The following is a 24,364-nucleotide window of genomic DNA, read 5'->3' as shown; positions in this document are numbered from 1 at the left end:
ATTTTTCAAAGCACTCGGTGTATCATCCACATAGGACACATTTAATAAACACTGACTTGCTGTTCACCCAGTGACTGAAATGACCTTCATTGGCCCTGGGGGTCAAGAGAAGTTCATAATTTTTAGGTTTGCCACACAGGCCCAGTTATCACCCAGGTCCTTAGTTGTGGCACATTCCAGACAATAGAATACAAAAGAAACAGCAGAGCAGAACACCAGTGGCACAGCTGAAAAGTGGAGTGAACCATGCAAGACTGAACACTGAGAGATGAGTCCCGTGGGATCTAAATGCAGCCACAGACTAAATATCTTATTTTCCCATCATCAAAGTGATTGTGGGGTCTTGGAATCTATGCTTTACTTTTCTCTTTCTTCCCCTCATTCTTTGGATAGAATTAAACCTACATTCATTCATTCATTGTGTTCAATTAATTTTTTTGAGCAACTACTATGTTTCAGACACTATGTTAGGGGCTAAAAGCTAAGAAGCTAATGAAAAGAGAACCACAGAATTTTAAGGTCATCGAAAATGAAAATGTCAGGAATATATCTAATGAACATATTTAATGAATCTGGATTACCAACTTAAACTAAAACCTCATTCTCAAAACACATGCATTGTATTTGTTTTTCAGTTTGTAAAATGGTTATACAAGGAAGAAAGTAAGTGAATGGCAAGGCAAGGCATCCAGCGGGGAACAACAGCTTGTTTTGAACTCAGCTTTTCCCTCGCTGACAGTATTGTTCTACAGGTCTGGCTGCAAAGGCGCGGGTGACCTATGTCAGCTTTTCAGATGGCCTCTGGTGCTCTGCACCTATAGCCAGTTCAGCTCTTCTTCCAGTTGACTGGTGGCCAGGACACTTGCCCAGGAGACAATGTGCCACCCAGTGAAGCAATCAGAGAGACAGCACCCCTGGCATTCAAAGTGGGATCGAGATACATTCCAGCCACAGGTAGGAAGCTGAGTTGGGCAAGCCTGAGGGTCTACTTTCCTCTGGCTATTTCAACGTAGTCAAGATCATGCTACCCACGAAAGTACGCAAAACATAGTTCTTTAGGCCCCAAAGCTTGCTGTTGTAGCTATGCAACAAGCCCTGGAGTCACCAAGTTAAATGCTGCTCTTTTGGCTCTGGGTCTAGAGTTTGGTCTCCTTCCGTCCTCGCAGGTCTGCCTCCTTTCCTTACTGGCATATTAGCTGCCCCCATTAGGCACCTAAAATGGTGTGTAAGTGCTCTGCTTGGAATAAACACAATTACGAGTCTGGAAGAGGGTCGAGGAGATAACCATGACTTTTATTAGGGGTTATTCAGCTGAAGGTAATTAAAAACAGACGATCCGAGGGAGACGGGGAAGCTCATTCTCTCAGTTTCTCAGAAACTTGGCATAATTGCCATAACACAGTAGACGCTCACAGGAGTGTCCCGGAAGAGCGCAGCCCTTAACCCTTTCGCAGATGATCCAGGGGATAAAATCATTGAAAAGGGGGAAACCGAATGACCTTCGCACTACTCTGATGCAATTCCTCATTCATGGGTCTATGGTTAGGAAAACTACCAGAAAAAATAAATTTTTAAGTTGTTTAGAGAGAAATTTACCAAGAAAAAGTAATGTTAAGTTGTACTAAATGGCAGGATAAAACATCAAGGCCGTCAGAGTGTAGTTCATTCATCCTGGAATCTGACAAGATCTCAGGGACCTCATGACTTTGCTGACCCCAGTTCTGAGCACTCTTAAAGGGCAGCAATATGACCACATCAATATAGTAAGATCGTGAAGATTTAACAAAGAATTATTATTGGAACCGAGACAAAAATAAGCAACCACAGTGGACAGCTCAGGAAGATATTTTAGTTTGCATTAATCTAAATGACCAGAAAATAATCAATATCTGCTTTGTTTTGCTCCATATAGATATTGCCTCAAAGAGTTTTCACAGGAATTCTGAGAGAAATGATTACATTTATCCTAAAGCACTAGTTTAACATAGAAATCATAAAGCAGTTTCTCGATACCAGCACCAGGTAATGAGCACCAGGTAAATATTTTATACCACACCACTGAGGCCGCCACTCCCAACAACTTCCGGAGTGGACATTATGCCCTCTCAACTCTGACCTCCCTGGCAGAGCTGCAGACCTTACCTCCACAACATTGGTGGGGTTGCGGATGTAGATGCCAGATGGTGTCAGCACTTCCGGACTGGAGAGTCCCTCAGCACCGGAAACACGGATGATCACATTGTTTCTTATTATACTTCCCTGTTCTGACCCGTCTAATTGAAGAAAAGATACATCAAACCAAGATGATTTACAAACATAGTTAAAATTTATACAACTCAACACTCTTATTTCTGCTAATACACATTACATTTCACATAATGCACATATGTGTATGTATATGTATAAAGTATTTAGTATGTTCAACAAATCTGAGATATCTAACATTCTGCCATCAGGCCTGTCTACACCATACATGACAACTTAAATGGATTGTAATAGATTTAAAACCAATTTACATATTGACCATTTTTTCTTGTTGGCATAGCTTCCCACAGGATGTATCTTACCTCCATGTATGTACCTGAGAGAACAAGAGATCATGCACATTTCATGTCACCCAGGAAAATGAAGGACACTGTAACACTATTTCTTGTTTTGGGCGTGGCTGGTTTGGGTTTTGTTTTTGTGTCCTTCTATGAACCAGACAAGGAGATACAGATTATACGGACTTTTTAGTTCTAGAGTATCACGGATCAGAAGTTCATTTTAGATAGAAAAAAAGAACAAAGAAATAGATCTCCTGTTTTACTTCTCAGGAAGAGTCTAAGTGACTGTCTCCATAATCAAATGCCACACAGCCTTGTGTCAGCTCCAGCCCCATCCCCAGCTGTTCACATTGGCCACCAGCTATCTGCATGCCCCCTTCTGCCCCTGGAAGACCTAGAATGCCCTGAAGGAACAGGCCAGACAGTGCCTAGGACCCTCACGCCCAAACCACTGAGGTTTAGAATAGAATAGAAGAAATAGAATTGGAATAGAAGAAAATATAAGAGCATGAGCCACGCTTAGGAGAGAGATGAGACACTTAGGGGGCATCAAAAGACAGCAGCCCCACAGATCCCTCATGTCTGGATCTCCAGGTATCTGGGCTCCCATGTCATTTCATGAGTCTGGGTTTGCAAACTCATTTTGCATGAAATCGAGTACTTTATAATGCACTCATAAACAAATGCTCCAATTCCCTCACCTGCAATACAATAGACGTCAAGAGCCTCCCATTCACAAAATCCAAGCACTAAAGGCTAAATTCCTCCTACAGATTTTCTTCTTTGCCTTGTTAAAGGCTATTCTATATAATTGTCATCTGCTAAATTAATATTGTTTGAGTACCTTCCTGAATTTCCGCGGCAGCTTTCAGCAAACTTTTCCCTTACACAAAGTAGGAATAAACAAAGTCACTCCTCCATCTGTTAGTTTGACTGCTCTCAGCTGTCCTTTTCTGAGCGAAAGATTCTCCCACACCTGATGACGTCTATCGTCCTTAGCTCTTTGCCTTCTGAAGCTGGAGCTCATTTTTTATTTTTTAATAAGGATTGGCACCTGAGCTAACATGTGTTGTCAATCTTTTTTTTCCTTCTCCCCAAAGCCCCCCAGTACATAGTTGTACATCCTAGGTGTAGGTCCTTCTAGTTGTGGCATGTGGGACGCTGCCCCAGCATGGCTTGATGAGCGGTGCCATGTCCGCGTCCAAGATCCGAACCGGCAAAACCCTGGGCCGTAGAAGCGGAGTCCGCGAACTTAACCACTCGGCCACGGGACTGGCCCCTGGAGTTTGTTTTAAAGCAAGTTCATATGATCTGTATTTTCTCACTAAACAGATTCCCTCTCAGCACTAGAACCTTTATAGTTTTTATCTCAACAGATCGTTCTTAGAGGAACACGTACATTTACCCACTGACAATGTCACAGAATTAATTGAAATACAAAACACCTTTAACAAATACAGTTATAGTCTTACTTTCAGTGAAAATCTCTGACTTGCTTTTCTATTCTGATATAACCAAAGAGCCTGTGTTCATTAATTCATTCATTTCTTTCAACAAATATACCTACAGTGCACTAGTTAATACACTAAACGCTAAGGAAACAGTGTTCACACAAAATCTGGTGGTAAAAACAGACATTAATCAGATGATCAGAAACATCATATATAACTTTAAAGCAATGAATAATAATTGGTGCTAAAAAAGTTTAACAGATGAAGTTGACTTGGGAGTGTGGGGGAGAGAATCTTATGGGGGAAGAGTGAGTGGTTTGAATAGAGGCCAACAGATTGTGCAAAGGTCCTGAGGCAGGAGAAAGTGTAGTCTTTTGAAAGAATTAAAATTAAATAAGTCAGTATAGCTAGAGTGCAAAGGGAGACAGAGCAAGACAAGTTTACAAAGGTTAATAAAGGCAAAATCTCTGAAGGAGTCTTTTAAGTCAGGTTAAGAAATTTGTATTCTAAGAACAACAAGAAACTTTTAAGGAGTTTTAAGAAAAGGAGTGATACGATGAAATTTGAGATTTTTAAGGATAATTCTGGGTTCTACGAGAGGAATGAAATTTAGAAGACAGAAGTAAATAACAGGTGACCAATTAGAAGATTCTGAAACATGGACTTCTTCAGCAAGCCACAGGAGCAGCTAAGAACAGAACTCAAGATTTTTAACTACTTAGCAAATACCCAGGTTTGACAATCTGTGAGACTGTACAAAGACATACTTATGTGACTTTGAATTACTGTGAAAATTGCTGACCATAAATTTCAAAACCTCTCATTGTATATTTATTTAACCTGAACTCAAATGTCACCCTTCAAAGATCAATTTCTTGCCGGTAAAGTTTGGTAAGCTAATCAGTGATGACTAAATTTAAATGCAGAATTTTTAACTATGGCCTATTCCTAATGAACAGAGGCTAAGGTTTTCATACATTGGGAATTCAAATTTTGAGACAATTCCTTTTTAAAAACTATGTATCCTACTCAAGAATGGAAAAATTAAACAAGCTCGTCACTTACCCACTAACAGTGCATGGCCTAAAATATTATAGAACACGTTACTGGTCACCTTCAGGCCCAAGGTCCTGGACATGCTGAGGCCTCGACTGAAGGAGCCCCACACTGTGCAACCCTGTAGGTAGGAATCTGAATAGGAGAAAGTGAGGTAAAACCTTGAAGTGAGTCTCGAAGGCTCTTCAGACGCTGTTGATCATCTCCAAAGCAAGCTCTAATATAACTAAGAACATTTCCCCACACTACAATGAAACTCAGGAAATTAAGAGCGGGAAGCAGAAACCAAATCAAGAAAATGGGCAACTCAGACCAATGCGCCTCAAAGATACCAAAGATAAGCAGGGCGGAATCCAAGGGTCAAGGGCTAGAAAAGGAAACCACCTGAGGAAAGAGACAGTATGGCCAAACCACAGAAGAATGCATGGCTGTCAAGATCTCCAATTGGCCGCTATCGCTAGTGTCAACTCTCATCACAACATGGCAGTCAGCAGCTAGACAGAAGTTAAGGACAATGAGAAGAGAACTGCTTAGGGACCAAACCTGACCTTTGAAAATTACATCTTGCATGAGGAGATGTAGTCATTATTTCTTGAGTTGTGAAATAATACTTTTAACTTGCCAGGCAATAATATTCTTGGCCCAAGCCAGCCAGACATTCTTATTCCAAATTGTAAGCAAAGTCAGACGCTGACCTGAGGATCATAACTCTTATTTTTTAAAATGGTGGGTTTATGAAACTAAAGGGATGTGCCCTCTACTATTAAGTACTCTTTCTGCTAAGTACACTCTGCTAAAAGGAACTGACATTCAGAAAAATCATTGCGCCGGTTCCGGAGGCATATTTTATGACCCCGGAAATCAAGTTATGTGGACTGGATCAGTCAGTGAATAAATATTTACTGAGTATCAACTATACATTTCAGGAATTGTGCACTGTGCAGGAGATATAAAGATGAAGAAAACTAAGTAAATTCTGCACTTCACAAGTGTAAGAAACTTACACTAAAATAATTAAAATTTATTATGTGGATAATCAAATGATAAATCCTGAAACAGGAGATTTGTGTTATCTCTAGGTAATGAGAGATATTGTATGGTTGTCAAACGTTTGGAGTACAGGAAAAATTGCTTTGGTTTGTGGAATAATTTGACTGAAATTTGGACTATCCAGAAAATTCTCAACTATAATGTCATCATAGATACTGGGACTCCACATTCGCCTTGATCTTAGCCCCCTTAGTAATGGGTGTGCTCATATTACTCACCAAGGATCCACCCCAATAAATTAACCCATCCATATCTACTTCCGGAGGAAATTTTGCCTACTGAAGACTTTTCCTGACTTCAGATCTGCATCACATCACTCCATCAGTATACGCCTGCCATCTGAGCAATCAGTAAGTATTAACGTGTTCATAGAGCTATTATGAGTTGAGTTCAGGGATTGGTAAATCTTTAAAAGTACCAAAGCTTCCAACATCCCTCAACTCCTGTGGCTGCAGGCAATTGGCCACACAGGGTACAAGGGCCTTCAGGGCATGAAACAATAAAAGATTCTTTGGCAAGCATGCCAGAAGTTTCTAACCTCTGGGTTAATGTGTTACCCCCTCCCAAGAAACACATTTGCGTTTTAACAGACACCTACAGGAAATAATGTGTTAACTTAGTGGTTTTCAAACTTTTTTTTAAGCACTGAATCATTTTGCATATAAAAATACATAAAAATAGATAAAAGTGCAGCTACTCTAAAGCAGAGATTGCAGGAGGCAGATTAAGCAAATTTTGAGAAAAGTGGATTTTGATTATGTTCAATGGATAACTTATATGTGACTGCTGCCCTCACTTATACTGGAGCTGGCCCCCACATCAAATACTATGCAGCACTATAGGCATCAGGAGCCCAAAGGCACAAAGGTATAATCATCCCAATACACCAGGCAAGGAACCGTGTTAGGAACCATCCTCCTAAATGAATGTCAAAAATAAATAATGGAGAAGAGATGTGGAAAATTGGGATAAATAGACATCCTTGGCATGCAAATGATTTGAAATGAGAAAAAGATGCTGCAGCTGGCGAGCCAGGATCCTGCTCTCAATGACCTCAGGATTACTCTGCCATTACCTGTTGAAATCCTAGCATCTCTCATGCCCACCTGAACCAAGTGCACCCTGATATCCTTTGTCAGGCATCACCCCTGGAGCTCCACCCCTTTCTAGGAAGGCAAAGCTTGACTGTATGGGTGTTGGAGTTGTGGAGGGACGGAGAGGATGACTGACAAATGGAGCTGCTGTCCTCATTACCTAGCACCTGGACCCCAATTCTCTGACTCTCCGCATGTCAGCCTCTGGTACTGGATCTTTGCCTGGATGCTTCTGTGTCTCTCCAACTTTGCTTTCAGAACCTTTACAGCACATCTGATCATGTTCATTTCTGGTTCTGATCTTGTTTTTTAGTTAGTTGTTCCCACCCGCACTAGATGTTTCCTACTCCCATCCTATCTCTTCAGCTCTGGCCAAGATCCGCACACTCTGCCTAGTCCGTGTTGCCAGGAAAAGTGTCTAGTTCTCAGCCCATTCTCCCCCATTTTCCCAGACGGAAGATTCCTCTGAGTTAGGACAACTTCACATAGAAGTGCTCTCCGCTGTGCCTGGACTCCCATGGCATTGCTGTGTACTATTCACTGTCAATTTGCCTGTAGTCACAAAGCTAGTAAATGGTAGAGGCAGGAATCAAAACGTGGATTTGTGTGGTTCCATCCACATTTGTTGTACCTATAGTGACGTTTCTCGAAGTGTGCTCTTCAGACTACTTGCTCCAGAATCATGAAGTTTGCTTGTTAAAAATTCAGACACCTAGGCCTACCTTAGACTAGAATTTGTCAGGGCAGGGTCTATAACTCTGAATTTAATAAGCTCCCCAAGCGACTTTTTAAGCATACTGAAGTTTGAGAACCACTAATCTAGAGTATAATTACCCATCTCTGAACCCCCATGTCCTACATAATCACCTAGCACAATTCCCTACACGTAGTGCCTTGAACATGGAAGAAGAAAGAAAACTGAGAAGCCATAGGCCTGGACCCACTTACCTCTCATGGCTCCCACCAGAGTCAGCGAGCTCAGATGCTTACGGAAGGCTTGCCCCAACTCCCGGAAGAGCACACCCTTCAGCTGGACTCGGCTGGGCTCCCCCGGTAAGGACTGGACGATGAGCCTGGCCCCCAGATCTCTGGATCCCAGCATCTTCTCACTCTTGGAATATAAACAATTCTGCAAATTACCTGAAATACAGAACGAACTCAGGGGGACCTGAAGCACGTGTAACATGCTTCTAGACAAATCTCCCAGTTTGAAAGGCACTGTTCACACAAATGACAAACCCTTATTGTTTATTTCATTTAATAATCTTACTTCCCTTTTACTTTGATTCTCCTCTTTGGATTATTAATTAAAACATCTGATAACTAGGACACAAAGTTGCCTTCATTCTACTATTTCCAGAAGCCCCCAAATCAATCCCCTTAATTACCATCACAAAGAGGCTGACTATACCCCACAAACCCAACCTAAATAGATGCTTATTTCAATCCAAAAGATCCCCCGGAGGCAGCGTGCAACAAAACGACCTTCTCGTGGTTAATAATTATAGGGAAGAGACGGGAGCCCTGAATGTAAACACAGCGCTCTTCAGACTTAAGCTGTCCAATGGGGCTTCCCCTTTGCTTTGCTGCTTTATGGGTTAGGAAGTCAGCAATAATGCCACTGCAGAAATGGCAAAAGGCTCCAGAGAAGTCACTGAGCAGCCCCCACCAACACCTCCTTCCCAGCCGTACCCACAGCAAGGATAGAAAACTGCATGAACATAATGCACACAACTCCTATAGCTACAGAGAGTTGTGACTTCACAACATGTGAAAGCCTCATAATCTACAGCCTGGGAAACCAAAACAGACACTTTCTGTTGACACATGGCATTTGGTGGTGTAAACTAACCTCAGAATGGAGAAGAAATTATCTCCTGAATTAATTCTTTCTTATCCATGTTAATAAACCAAAGAAGTGCCACTAACACAAAATGATGTATCATTCCACAGTAAATAACCAACAATAAATTTCAGAGTCCAGTCATTTGCTAATATTCAGAGAATAAATATATAAGGGGTAAATGAAGAGGTGTTTTATATTTGTATGCTTTCTCATAATTTTGATTATTTATGCCAGTGATCCATAATATTTTTGAGTGGCCGGGCCTCTGTCTTATTGTATTTGGCTACCTCATTCCCACACTTCGGCACCACACAAAGAAGGGGTGAATGACATATTATTTTTTTAAAGAAAGGCTATGAATTTGGGGGTTTTTTGAGAATTTTATAATAACATTTAAGAGTTGTGGTGAAATCAGGGATTTTTTTCCATTAGGAGCTCACAGATTTATAATGGCCTGAACCTAGAAGCGTGATCTTACTTGCAGCATGATCAAATGCAATGTTTCGTACAATATGATCTCAGAATACCTGTATGAGAATTACCAGAAGAGTTTGAATAGAATGAAGATCTCATTTCAGCAGAGTTGTTAAAGTTGGTAGTAACTGGATTCGAACCCACTGTATCAAAATATTTTTCAGAATGACATATTTGTGAGCTAGATGACTGGGGTGGTGGGGGTGGGGACAAGGTCTCACTCATCCAACCATATCCCAACATTATACCCCCATGAATCTATGTAGACATGACTCAAATCTTTAACTCCGGCCTTGACACTTCTTCCAGGCTCCAGACACTACCAGACATCTCTACTCAGATGCTGGCCTGGCATCTCAGTCTCAACATGTACAAAATTAAGCTCAGGATCTCCACTTCCCACTCCAAAACCTGTTCCTCTTCCCATCTCAATAAATAGCCTCATCATCCATCCAGAGCTCATGCCTGGGAGTCATCCTTGACACCCACACCGTCCTGGACCAAAGTTGACAAATGATGTCTTCACAACATGTGAAAGCCTCATAATCTACAGCCTGGGAAACCAAAACATAACCTACTAAACTAACCATCCCTGAAATAGATGTTTAATAGGCACATCAGTGTGAGTCAGTGCCTGTTATTCTTCTAGAAGATAAATTGACTTTTTCAACCACTTACTTAAAGTATGTGGTGGTTCACTCAGACAACAAACTCCAAAAGTGGGGGTTGGGGAGGAGGCAAGAGCCCTACTAGTCAGTAAGAATGTGCTGCCTGTGTTGGTGATGCCGACATTAAACAGCTTTCCTGAGAATTTTAGAAGGGGCTTGGAATTCGAGTTAAGTCTTCTTTATAACCTCTAACGTGGAAATTTAATTCAACTCTCTAGATTTAATTATTTAACAGGAATTTTTTTTCCCCAGAGAAATAATTAATTTCTCAAGTGGATACTATTGTCTATCTCTTTCACAGGGCTGTTGAGGGCAGGAGATGAAATGACAATTTATCAAGAGCATTCTGAAAACTATGGAGTATTATGGACATGCAAAGATTAAGGGTTTTTGTCTTTTGAAATAAGTCTACAAAACCACGTATCATTTGACAGTAAGAATGTTCTTTTTTACTCATTGGACTTCCGAACAAAACATTTGTCTACCTTCTGAAGCACTGGCCTCCTGGCATGACGCAAGGAGCTTCATCCTCTCATTAGTGAGATTTCCTCGTATGGTAATATTCCTGCTGAGCAGGACCACCATGACCTTTAAAATATGGTGCTCTCCAGCCACCCAATTCTCAGTGAAGTTGTGAGAATATCTGAAAAACAGAAAAAGAAAAAGATACATCTGAAGATATCACTCTGAATCTTATTGGGAATAGCGAGCCACCAGACTGGCGTAATTCACCATTTGGGGGCCTATTCCTTTATAACCTCAGATACAGAAGAGCAGACTATGGGCACAAGGATGTGAAAATTAAGAACAATGCAGACTATTGCACTGATCACATACTGTAAGATGGAAGTTATAGAGCCTTACAAAAAAAGCCTATTTAAGAAAGCTAAATCTTCAAAATATTTCATGCCTCGTTATTTTCTTGTCAGCATGTCTGGCATTACTTAATGTAAAAATAAGTCATTGAAAGACAAACAACTGTACAGACACCAATGCAGTCAAGACCTCATCTTCTTCCATCTAAACGGAGCCAAGCTGACATACAGTACCTCAAGGGTGACCTCAGATGGAGGTCTGCATTGTGCACAGTTTCCACAATGACAATCTCTTCCATGGGTTTGGCACCTGCGACACCTATTCCACTGATGATGACAACTTCATCCCCAGGGTGCCAATCCACAGCATCTTCCAGAGCCAACACTGTGTCCCGGGCATAGGCAGCTGCTCGAAGATGGGTGACCATTACTTCTGGTAGCAAACCTAAAGCAGTCCAAGGGAAACTTGCCTTTAGACATTTCAGTAGTTAGTAATAAAGGTGATATTATTTAGCCAAAGAATTCCGTGAAAGAAGAATCTGGGAAAGCAAGCTTCAGGCTCGATAAGCACCAATGCCTCCAATGCCTTCACTCTTTTGGATGTTAGTTTTCTCATCTGTCATATGGTGCAAATAACGCAGGATTGAACATGGCGTAACATGAAAAACACTGGAATTGGAGTCAGACGAAGCTCACAATTGAATCAGTTTTGTCATATTCTAACCATATTCTTTTGGGTGATATATTCAAGAGTAGGCTTCAGTTTCCTCTATTACAAAGCACAAGTAGCAAGGCCTTTCCCCATAGAGCTTTAGGAGGATTAAATGAGATAATATTTATGAAACATCTAGCTTGGGCCTCGCCACATGATAGATCTTCAATATATTTTAGTCTTTTCTCTTCCTTCCCTGCATCACACTGTACTTTGAGGATCAAATTTTGTCACTTCTTTCTTATTTCAAATATAAACAAATGGCTATTAGACTTTCTGATACAGAAGTCCATAACAAATTTCTAATCTGAAGACTTCAACTCACTTTACATATAGGGTTAGTAGAGTCCAAAATCAAAATTTTCCCTGATTCATTGTGCTAAATCTTGGTGTATTAAATGATCCCTTTAAACTCTAAAATTGGGTGTATTCAAGTTAGGACTGCTAAGCAAAGTTAAAGAAGGGTTTAGATATCTTGGTTCGTATTAGGCTCCAGTGCATCCATCTCATCTTCCCCATATAGTACATTACCCCTTAACTGTCAAAGATTCAAGAAGGTAGATGGTCTCACAGTTTACTCTGGCTTTTCCAGCAAGAGTCAAGGCAAAGATTTTTTTCAAGCCATTATCTGAAGCAATACTTCAGAAAACACATGGCTTACTCCCAACTCCTTCTTCTTTCCTCAGTACATTTCCTTCCTCTTTTGCAATAGATCATAATTTACCTTTAGCCCACAGCCACTTACTGTCCTCCCTTGTTGGGCTGAAGTAGAGTAATAATACTCGAATGTCTAACTGCAGAGGTGGCCGACAATAAATCATTTTCAAATTATTTTAAACTTCCCTCTTTATTTATTTGTCTCTGTGTGTGCGGGCACTTGTACCAATAATGTTGTTCCAGGCTTAGAAAGGTCTCTGGGTTAATGATGTAATTTCTGAAGTTTACTTGGGCAATAATTTTACCTTAAAAAAATTTACAGAGTTCAAAATTTCTAATTATAGGGCAGTGAAAATTAAGACATAAATCATGCCAAAAGAAAATAATTTTAATTTTATTCCTTATTTGTACGTTTTAACCTTCGGGAACAAAAAAATGAAATAAAGTCTATTTATATGTACATGCATATATATGTGAATTTCTATGATCCCTTCTTGAATGTCTACACGGAGAAAACCTCTATGAAGCATAGAAAATCTTTACAAAAGACAAAATGCTATTAAATTCTGTGATCAATTATTCACAATTCTCAATCAATATGCAACAAACACCTACTATGTACTACCAACATGCAAGCTACATGTGGCAGAACCAAGAGTAGGGACAACAAAGAAATTTCTCAACTAAACATTCTTACACATAACAGTCAAGCCTGAATGAACGAAAAAAATCACAGAGAATCTTTGGAGTGAGTTTTTAACTGTTAACCTAATCTTATGTCCTTTCAAATGTTGACAGAGCCTCTAGAAAGCAGTAAAATTATCTCATAATTTATTCATTTCCTTGCAAAAATAACACCTCTGTGTGTATGAGTAAAACATCAAGCTTCGCTGTTTCATGAGGGCCAGCCTCATATTTCTAGCAACATAGTAGATATTGACAATCGGATGAGTTATTACCATCTCAAACCCAAGAACATCAAAATAATTTTAATCATCACTTGAGCTAGACCCCCTGCAAACAGATTTTATTCTTCTGACCATTCTGCGTTGTTCTTTCTTTTAAACTTTGCTATGTTATTTTAATTACATCCCTTCTTTTTCATTAACCTGCAGTATCTTCCTACCGTAGTCAGAAACAAATTCCCTTCCTGACTTTCAAGACACTCCATTATCTGACTCTACTTTATGGTCTCGGAATCCTTAATAAACTCTCCATCCCAGGAAGCCCAGTCTCTTTGTCTCTTGTCTTTTAACAGGATCATTCCTAAGTCTATCCCTTTGCCCATTCTGTCCCTGCCATCTGTGTGCTTGGCCTTCTTCCCCTCAACTATTCTTCCAAAACGCAGCTTGAGCTCCACCTCTTCCGCTGGATTTCAGGAAGCACTTCAGCCCATGCTGATGTCCACCCCCTCCCATCCATCTTGTAGTGATATGGGATTTTTACCTGAGCTAAAGGTCTGTGTACATCTGGGTCTTAGGCATGCCCAAGCGTGCCTGGCTAGTTTGCGGGCCAGTTGTTTGAGATGCTTTGCATAGGAGAATAAGCCTACACAAAGGAGCAGATGGGAGAAAAAGAGGATGATGGAGGTGGCATGGGGTCTGTCTCCAATATGAGTCCTCTCTCCTGACCACATGGACCCGTGACTGAACCTGAGGAAAGAACCTGAAGAAACTCTCCAGATGGCTTTTGTACCTGATGCTCCCCTGCCTGGGATTCTCTCATCTACTCACTCTGCCTCATTCTTCAGAATGATGTTCCATTTGATTCCTCAGAAAAGCCTCTGAGAACTCCTAACTAGGTCAAACCTGTATCATAATCTGTTGCATTACTATGTCCCTCTCCTTACTAGTGCTTAACACACTGCACACTCTGTTACTGTCATTCTCTCTCTCCCTATTCAACATGACAGCAGGAATTATACCTATATTTGCTCACCATCATAGTACCAATGCCTATCAATGTCTGGTATATAATAGGTGTTCAATAAATATGTACTGAATGAGAAAAATCATGACCGAGACATGAAGAAACAAGCACCCCAAAGTTCTGGCATCCAGATGTTCAGATAGGACTCCAAGTGGCAGAGAGAGGCGGTCACCACACTTCATCATGGAACACAGCACACTCTCACACCTAGGGGTTTGACCCCCTGGGCAGCAATGGAAGTCTAAACCCTTGGCATCCATGTGTTGGTATTCTCATGGCAGGTACCATGAGCAGGGGTGGCAGGGTACAATGACCAAGAAAACCAACATAGGAGGAAAAGTGCATGACAGAAGCCTCATGGTGACTGCGGCAGATAGACTGGTTGATGAACTCAAATGAAGTGTGTCATGAGAACACCTATAACAAGCAGACAGGAATGCTGGAAAGAGTTGGAGGTTGTGCGGGAGTTGCGGGAAGTGGGCTGTAAAATTTTTGTTATCGCTACTGAAATATCCATAGGCTGAGCAGGTTCAGGGAGGCCTGGGAAGATGTGAGGTAAAACCTATAGTCCGCAGCATATAGTTCAGTACTAAGTGATTCTGTAATTATTACAGGGCATACGTCTTATCTCCCCTCGTCAACAGTCAGCACCTTGAACACAGGGCCGCTGTCTTATGCTTCCTTCACATACGTCAGAATTCCTAACACAGTCCAAGGCTCACAATTAGCATTCAGTTCATAAGGATTCAAATTAACTATTTTGGATATTTTCTTCTGGACAACTACTTGTAAGCACCCATCAGATATATACCTAAATGAATATATAACATTCAATATATAAAAAGCAGTAAAAACAACATAAAACTTTATTAAGAAGTTAGAATAAACCCAACCTATGGTAAATAGTTTTACTCTGAAGAAAGAATTGTATGTTTTCTGTTGGGTTTCTCTTTGTCTTTTAACAAATTGTACAAATTAGGAAGCTAAGATACTACAAGGACAATATTGCACAGTAGTAAAATGTCAGCAGTAAGTTCTGAAACGGGGTCTTCTGAATTCAGAACCAAAGAAGTGGACACATAATGAAATTCCTGGCTTCTGGAAATAATTATATATTGACTATATCCAATTAGCTTTGATAGTCAAAAAGTTATATTCTTTACTTTATAAATATTACTTAATACCACAGAACATGGAGCGACCGACTTCTCTGATGAAGAAACCATTGCACACACTTCACTTCACAGAACTCTTAAGAAACCCAGGTTGGGCAGCTCCCTTCCTTTCTATGCCACGAATCAAAAAACATGTAAAAATACAGTTTAAAAAGCTCAATAATTTATGAATGCGCTTAAATGAAAAAGGGCTATGCTCTTAACTTGTAATTTAATACAATGTTTAACCACTTTGGGCTTTCAACATTGACCTGTTAACCAACAAACTGTTCATTTACTCCCACTAATGACTTCTACCATAATTGTATTTCCTACAAATTATTGTTCAAGCATTTCAGCGCCATTCATCCATAATTACACAGTCCCAGAGAACCATCTTGCCAAATGGGCATGGAGAGAAAGAAAATAATCTTTGTGGGTTAACACACTTTAAAATCACTAATTGTCCTCTGTTTATTTTGTAGGACTTGAATCTTTATTCCAAGTGAATAACTGCCAAGACCTTTCCAAATCAGTAGAAAGAAAGAGAGAGAAAGGAAGGAAGGAATCATTTCATTAAAATAACGTTCACATCAGAATAGAAATATAAGGAACTCAGAAAAGAACTATAAATATTTTTCTCAAATATATACAATTTATTTCCCCCTTATTTCTGCATGCAGCTTCACCCTTATCCATAGCAAAACCATGAATGCTATCTTTTCTTCTGTGTACATGAACATTTCTCAAGCATTGGAAACACAGACATAAAGGGAACATAGTCCCTGTCCTCCAGGGTCCATGATGAGTACAGGAAATGGACAAACAAAAATCATAAATGCACCCTATTAAGTGTTAAGACAGAAGGATATCCAGGGTCTGCCAGTGATCAGACACGGAGCACCTCACTCTCACGGAGGGAGGGGCTGTTTCTGAGAGGTGACAACTGAGTTGGGTCTTGATAAGCCACAGTGGGCCAGATGACCAAATGGGCAGAGTGCTCTAGGCAAAAGCAACAGCGTATACAACGGTGTGGGACAACATGACATATTCAAGTAACTGCTATACACGTGGCATGGCCAGAATGCAGGGATACCGAAGGGCCAGGACCTGATGAGTCAGTGAAACTGCAGCTGAAAAGGTGAGAGGGACCCACTTAGAAAGGGCCTCGCAGGTCCTCCCAAAGAACTTAGAGTTTACCCCAAAAGAGATTTGGAAACCACCAAAGGAATATTTGGAATGGTAACTAAGAAAGCATACTGTTGTGAGACTAGCAATAGTTTACGCCTGTAAGTACATGTGTCACACAGAGGGGAGAGAATCCTAAGGGAGAAAATGCACTTACTGCACATTGGGGAAGATGAGAGAAAAATCTGGGTCAAGTCCTGAGATGAGCAAGAGGCAGCCAGTGGGGAAAGAGTGAGCTTGACGCGTTCTAGGAACTAAATGGAGATCAGAGATTCTGGAGCAAGATGAATGAGATGGAATGGTGTGACTGGGCAAAATGATGTGGGACCTTGCTGGCCTGTTTTAAAGGCCTTGAATCTTATTCAGAATAGTTACATCAAAACCCTGGGTGTTGTACGAAGAACAGATCGCAGTAAAGTGAATGAAAGTAAGAAGACTATGTGGAAGGCTACTGCAGTATTTTTGTTGTTGCTAGTGCCATGGATTCTCCTAGTGCCCCTGTGTACAGCAGAGGGAAACCCTGTCCCTTTTTGCACCATCCTTTCATCGCCCTGTACTCTATCAGACAATGCTCCATTGATATTCACAGGGGTTTCATGACCAATTTTTTAAGAAGTGGGTGGTCAGGTCCTTCTTCCTAGTCTGTCTTAGTCTGGAAGCTCTGCTGAATACCACAGAGCACCAGCCAGGTGCTCCTGTGACCCTGATGGTATTTGAATCCCAGTGGCAGAGCTTTCAGTATCACAGCAACATGCAGCCACCACAGTGTGACAACCGACAGATGGATGGTGTGGTTCCTTAATCGTGACACGAACCCTGGCCATAGGAGTGATAGCACCGAATCTTAACCACTAGCTCGCTCCTGCAGTATGTAAAAGGCTAACGTAATAGTTCAGACAGGAAGCTTTGGAGTTTTCAATAAGAGATAGGCAGTGGATCTGGAGAGAAGTATAAAACTTTGAGATATCTTTTGGAGAATCAAGAGGACTGCGTGACTGGCTCTAAAAGTAAGAGAGATGTTCATGCCTCACTGGCCCACAGCTGATGCAAGTTGGTAGATAAACAGGGACATTTACCCAAACAGGGTAAGAAGATAATAAATACATTCAAGAAGTATTTATTGAGCACAGTATTTATTGGGCTACTATGTGCTACGGGCCATGTGCTGTTCTAGGTCTTGGGAATACAGTAGCGAGAAAACAGTCAAAATCCCCTGCCCTCATGTAGTTTATATTCTAGTGGTATTCAGTTTTAGACATATAAAGCTTTAGATGACCATTTAGACAAGTTACTTTTTTTTTTTCTTTGAGGAAGACTAGCCCTGAGCTAACATCTGCCAATCCTCCTCTTTTTGCTGAGGAAGACCGGCCTTGAGCTAACATCCATGCCCATCTTCCTCTACTTTATATGTGGGACGCCTACCACAGTATGGCTTGCCAAGCAGTGCCACGTCCGCACCTGGTATTTGAACGGCGAACCCCGGGCTGCCAAAGTGGAACGTGCACACTTAACTGCTGCGCCACCGGGCCAGCCCCTGGACAAGTTACATTTTAGATGTTAAAGAGAATATCCAAGTGAAAACTTGAGTCTAGGGCTCAGAGGAGACATCTGAGGCTAGATATATAAAGAAATATGTAAATAGAGGTTAATCCATGGGAGTGGGTGTGGTTACTTGGGAGAAAGGACATAGTTATTAACGAAGAATACCCAAGACCAAACCCATGGGCACATAGTCAACTGAAGGTTTGGCAGATGAGGAGAAACCTAAGAGGAGCAGAAGAAGGAAGAAAACCAAAAGATGAAGATACACATTTATTCATAATTAAACAAAATAATGCAGAGGAGACAAAGTCCTATTCCTCCAGGAAACTGTTTGAGGACTCATTCCTCCTCATCTCCTTGCTCTTTTTTGTTATTTTTAAGGTCTGATCACACCTCCCCGCCTCAGCATTTCTTGTATTTGAGCCCTGTTGCCCACTGTTCATTTCATCCATCCACCAGCATGAGGCAGGTGTATAGTAGCAGGATCTGAGCTTTGAGAGGAAAGGGATGGAAAGAAAACCCTGCCCTTCTACTGTTTCTCATTTCCCCCTCCCTCCCTCCAGCACGTGGCCCTGATCATCTACTATCCCTAACAACAGTAGGAGGTGATAAGTAATGGACTCCTGTTGAGTACACCATCTTGCATCTAAGCTGGCTCCCTCTGCTCCCAGAACCCACATTGTGCCAGGCCATTGTGTCACCTCTGAGAAGCCATTCTCAGGGCAGCGAGACTGAGAGCATCTTCTGTTACTAGTACTCAACAAGAAAAGAATGAGATAGTAGAGCCCAAATGGAGAGAGATGTGCCCCTTGTGTCCCATGTTGGAAACAGACCTACTGTCCCACACAATTATTCTTAAACACAGTGGTCAGCTGCTATACTCCCATTAGCATTAGACAGAAAGGATACTCAGGTAAAAAAAACTGTTGAGGGCTCACCTAGGTCCTTAGCCATAAGGTTTACCAGCATTTCTTTGAGACAAATGTATTCCAATTTCTAAACAACCAACTTAGAAGGGAATTCTTTGAACTCAAACTACTGGTGAATTGGAGGCAATCCAATTTACTGTACTTTAGAAGAGAAGACTGTGACATCAGCATGAACACAAGACTATCTGGCAGACCAAAGAGATGGAATGGGGGCATTTTTCACATATCATTTCCCTCTGCCCTTGAGAACCACTTGCTGTGATATCTCCCTTGGATGAAGACAAAACCTGGAGGGGGAATCCCTCATGAACTCAACTGTGTGTGTGCGCTGTGAGCCTTCTGAATCATTACTGGTTCATCTCCGGTGGTACTGACTGCACAGGGAACATGTGCCTGCAGGAAGGAGAAGGCACGCCAGAACAATCTCTAAACGTGCACATCAGCTGGCTGCATCCCCAGCTGATCAGCAAACATTTCTACACTGCGACCAGAGAGAACTGAGCACAAAGTCTGTTCCCAATGTTAAAAGTCTACCATGCATTTGGCACAAAGGTTTAGACTAAGATTACTTGGTTGGTGCAACGAGCCATACTTTGATTGAAAGCCATTTCTAGAGGTATAAAAGAAAGGCTAACTTTTGTTCCAACCAGTCTGAGCTTTACTGTTGCTACTGTGATTACAAATGTGACTGAGACAAATCAAAAGACAAAGCTCAAAATACTCAGGATATAGGGTGTTGTAAGATAAGTGGAAACATCTGGAACACTGTTCCTAGCTCCCGGGGGGGTTTCAGGCCAATTCAATGAATGCCATTCTTTGGCCCTACAGAATGGTAGCGGAAAGTCCTTTAGTCAGAGGTGCAGAACCCACTCGGTCAGAGCTAAAGCCTTCTGTAACATGTCTTTGACACCCACTTCTATTTATTGCCCCAAAAATACATAAAAATTCAGATGTGTTTCTGACCAGAAAGATAACTGTTTTGACAATCGTTGCTAAGGTTTATGCTTTGGAATGGAGGTGACAGTGAGGAGAGAAAAGGCTAATTTTTAATAACAATTTCTTTTTAGAAAAGCAATAAATGTATAATGTTTAAAATAAAAATATAGAGAAGCAAAAGAAAACAAAAGCATCCACAATCTTAATACAACAGATTAATATATGTCTTTCCTGTCCTTCTTTTCCTATGTTCATATGTTGACATTTCATATAGAAACAAAATGCTATAATTCTGTTCATACCATTTCTGTAAATTCTCTTTACGTAGGATAGTAGGAACAGCTTTCAGTTATATATTATTTAACATCATGATGGCATAGTATCTCATTTAAAAAATGTGTATTTTATATACTAATCTATTTCTTCGCATCCAGTTTTTTCCCAATATTTTGCTCTCATAAACGAGGCAGATGTGAACATTCTTGAGCATAATTTTTATACATACTCATGATCATTGCCTTCGTAGAAATTCCCAGAAGTGGTATTGCTACATCAAGGCATATGCCTAGTGTTAAGCTTTTTGATATTCTTACCCAATTGTCTTTCAGAAAGACTGCATATACTTCGGCACCCACTAGCAGTATTTATGAATGCCAGTTCCTCAGACTTTCTACAACTTTTCTTTTTTTAATATTGGCCAATTTGATTGTTAAGGAAAAAAATCACTTTTGTTTTAATTCTCATTTCTTTGATTACCAATGAGGAGAAGGTAGGAGAAAACTCGTAAAAATAAAAAAGAATCTCTTTCTCACTGGGAACACAGGATAAACCCAAGCACCCCGCACATGCGCTGACATTGACTGGTCCTTTGCATTAGTTATACTGGTATGTTTATTCACATAGTGGCCAGATTTTACATTTGTTCTAAAAAGTTCTTTATCTATAAAAGACATTAATCTGTATCTGTATCAAATAATAATTTAGTATATAATAAAGGTAACATTTAAAATTCCCAGAGAAATGTTGCTATATTACTTTCCTATTGCCACTGTAACAAATTATAACAAATTACCACAAAATTAGTGTCTTAACACAAATGTACTATCTTACAGTTCTGGATGTTAGAATTTTGAAAGTGGTCTCACTGAGGTAAAATTGAGGTGTTGGCTAAGCTGCTTCCTGCTGGAGGCTCTGAGAGGAAAATTCATTTCTGTGACTTTTTCAGCTTCTAGTGGCCATCTGTATCCCTTGAGTTGAGCCTGTGGCCCGTCTTTCATCTTCAAACACATCATCCTCTCTCTGGTTCTTTCATTACATCTCCTTCTCCTGGGAATCCTCTGTCCCTCTGACAGGGACCAGTGTGATTACATTGCTTCCACCTGGACTATCCAGGATACTCTCGCCACTTTAAAATCTTTAGTTAAATCACGTCTGCAAAATCCCTTTTGCCAAATAAGGTATCCTTCATGGGTTCCAGGAATCGGCCCATGAACATATTTGGGAGCCATTTTTCAGCCTACCACAATTGCATTGTTGAATAAATAACGGTGAGAAAATTAACTAGCCATTTGAAAAAAATTATATATCTGAATTATACACTATATCAAAATAAATTCTAGAAGGATTAAAGTAGGAGTTAGCAAACTTTTTCTGTAGAGGGCTGGATAGTAAATAGTTTTGGGTCTGCGGGCCAGGTGGTCTCCCTTGCAGCTAGTCAACTCTGCCATTGCAGCACAAAGCAGTCAGAAATAATACACAAGCAAATGGGCATGGCTGGGCTTCCATAACATTTTGTTTACAAAAACAGACAATGGGCCAGATTTGGCCCATGGGCCTCAGACTGCTGACCCTGGATTCAAGACACTAATGTGAAAAAGTAAAATAAAATAAATAAGAGTACCAGGAAACAAATAGGTAAATTTTTATAGAGTCTGTATATAGGAAAGAGTTTTCTAAACATGACACAAAGGCAGAAATCATAAAGGAAGGAATCTGTAGATTTGTCATCATAGAGATAGATCGGAAAACACCATTAAAATACTGAAAGGTAAGTAACAAACTGGGGAAGAAGCAGGTTCTTTGTGCCCCATCAAGAATGTTACAAAGGGAGCCATAAAAAACAAAGTTCCACTTGGGATCCCAAAATAATAGGAAAAAATGAAAATTGAGATGACTGTTCCAGAAACCTGGAAAGAGTATCTTCTGTTTGTCTTTCTGCCACAGGTAAATACCAGCCATGTGTACACAAAATAGAAGCAAGCCCACATGCATCTTAAGTCTCCGAAGAGGATGGAATGAATATTAGTTGCCTCCCTTCTGGGCCCCAGTTTCATCATCTGTAAGATGAAAGTAGTAATCCCAGTCTTTCCTACTTCACAGAGGTGTGAGTTAAATGAGAGGAAAGAATGGCAAGCAGCTTTGAAAATCATCAAGTGCCAGGATCTAGGTAAAATCCAATTTTAACAAATACTGAATATAATACCCAATTCAATGATACTCTTTCTCTATAACCAGGCTGAAAGCAATACTATTAATAGTGTTGCTTTGATGATACACATGGAAGAATTCTCTTTGAAGGAAAGAATCATAAGCCCCTGCCTATGTAGCATTCTATTCACTTAATAAAGCTGAATTTCTTTTGGTACTCAAAAATGCAAAAAATGTAACATCTAGACTATATTAACCATTTAATAAACTAAAAGTCTACCAAGACTGGAGCACTGTGGTGGGAATGGGTAGGAGAGGTTTAGAAAACACGGCAGGAGGTATAGGCAGGGACCTACATCAGACAGGGCATTATAACCACATTAGAAATTTTAGACTTTATCCTAGGAACAATGGGAAGACACTGAAGAGTTTTGATCAGCGGCATGATATGAACAAATCTGTGTTTTTAAAGATCACCTTGGCTCCAGGGTAAAGAATGAATTGCAGAGGGACAAAAGTGGCAACTAGAAGATAAACTAGAAAGTTTAAACAATAGTCCAGGCACAAGTTGGTGGCATCATGAGCTAAGGTGACTGTCACGGAGTTAGAGAGCAGTAAATGGCTCATGAGTTATCCAAGAATTAAAACCAAGACTCAGTGATGGACACAATGTGGGAATGATAGAGAAGCGGGTATCAAGCATGACAACCAGGTTTCTGGCTGACAGATTACTGGACAACAATAAACATCATCCCAGCCTCCTTAGAATAATAATGAAGCAGCTTCATCAAATCAAAACTGTAGGCATATAATAGAAATAGTGACAATAACTAACATTTACTGAGTAGTTGCTCAATGCCTGTCCTTGTGTGAAGTGCTTTACATGTTTATTTCATTTAAACCCCATAATAGCACCATGAGAAATGCTTTAGAATCATCTCCAATTTATAGATATGCACACTGAAACACTGAGGAGTTGACCTTTTCAAGGTCTACCAGCTGGTTAGTGGTAGAGATGCTATTTGGACCCAAGCAGTCTACTTCCAGAGCCCAAGCTCCTAACATTCATCTGGAGGAAGATGAGTGAGTGAGTGCTCTAAGACTGAGAAAGGGCAAGATCATCTGGAGAAGACGCGGAATGTCAGCAAAGACCCTCATGTCCTAGCAGGAGAAAGTAAACTACAGAAACCTTAAAAGGAAGAGATGAATCTTGGAGCTAGTCATTCCCCCTTGGGAAGCTTTGCGTCAAGACAGGCTTCCTATCTTTTTGGATTATGTGTCCAAGGTATGATACAGAGTCATTGATAGAAAATGGGATCCACTTTAGTGACTGCGGTGGTTAATTGTATGTGTCAGCTTGAGTGGACTACCGGGTACCCAGACTATTAGCCAAACATTATTCAGGGTGTGTGTGTGAAAGTGTTTCTGGGTGAGATTAACATTTGAATCCATAGACTGAGGAAAGCAGAATGCTTTCCCTAATGTGGGTGGGCTTCAGCTAACCCATTGAAGACTCAAACAGTACAAAGGCTGAGTAAGAGGAAGCTCCTGCCTGACTGCTGAGCTGAGACATTAGTCTTTTCCAGGCTTCAGATTTGGACTGAAACATTAGCTCTTCTTGGGTTTCAAGCCTGCTAGCTTTTCACTGTAACTTACACCATTGGCCCCTGCAGTTCTCAGGCCTTTGGACTCGGAGGGGAACTACACGTCAGCTCTCCAGGGTCTCCAGCTTGCCGACTGCAGATCTTGGGACGTCTCAGGCTCCATAATCACATTAGCCAATTCCTTATAATAAGTCTCTTCATATATATATATGTAAATTAGTGAATGAATAGGTCACCATATTAGGGATCTCTGGATAAACAGAACCAATATGATATGATACATATA

At 40.6% G+C, this 24,364-nt stretch overlaps 1 protein-coding gene across 14 annotated transcripts in view; it reads right to left on the bottom strand.

Moving 5' to 3' along the window:
* PKHD1 (PKHD1 ciliary IPT domain containing fibrocystin/polyductin) overlaps positions 1-24,364 on the bottom strand; it is a 412,643-nt gene that overhangs the window by 235,177 nt on the left and 153,102 nt on the right. For 13 of the 14 annotated variants that reach the window (XR_006885298.1, XR_006885299.1, XR_006885297.1 and 10 more), the window contains exons 38-42: positions 11,235-11,445; positions 10,671-10,828; positions 8,146-8,337; positions 5,063-5,188; positions 2,143-2,273 (exon numbers count right to left, since the gene is read on the bottom strand). Coding sequence is in view for 11 of the 14 variants with exons in the window: in XM_046639693.1 (XP_046495649.1) it covers positions 2,143-2,273; positions 5,063-5,188; positions 8,146-8,337; positions 10,671-10,828; positions 11,235-11,445 (818 nt within the window). In the remaining 3 variants the exon portion in view is untranslated. The remainder of the gene's footprint in view (positions 1-2,142; positions 2,274-5,062; positions 5,189-8,145; positions 8,338-10,670; positions 10,829-11,234; positions 11,446-24,364) is intronic. The other variant, XM_046639695.1, reaches the window with a different exon arrangement.

This window comes from Equus quagga, chromosome 15, assembly GCF_021613505.1.
Source record: "Equus quagga isolate Etosha38 chromosome 15, UCLA_HA_Equagga_1.0, whole genome shotgun sequence".
In the NCBI taxonomy this organism is placed as follows: Eukaryota; Metazoa; Chordata; class Mammalia; order Perissodactyla; family Equidae; genus Equus; species Equus quagga.
Note: the sequence above shows the minus strand (reverse complement) of the source record. Positions and strands in the feature narration are given on the sequence as shown.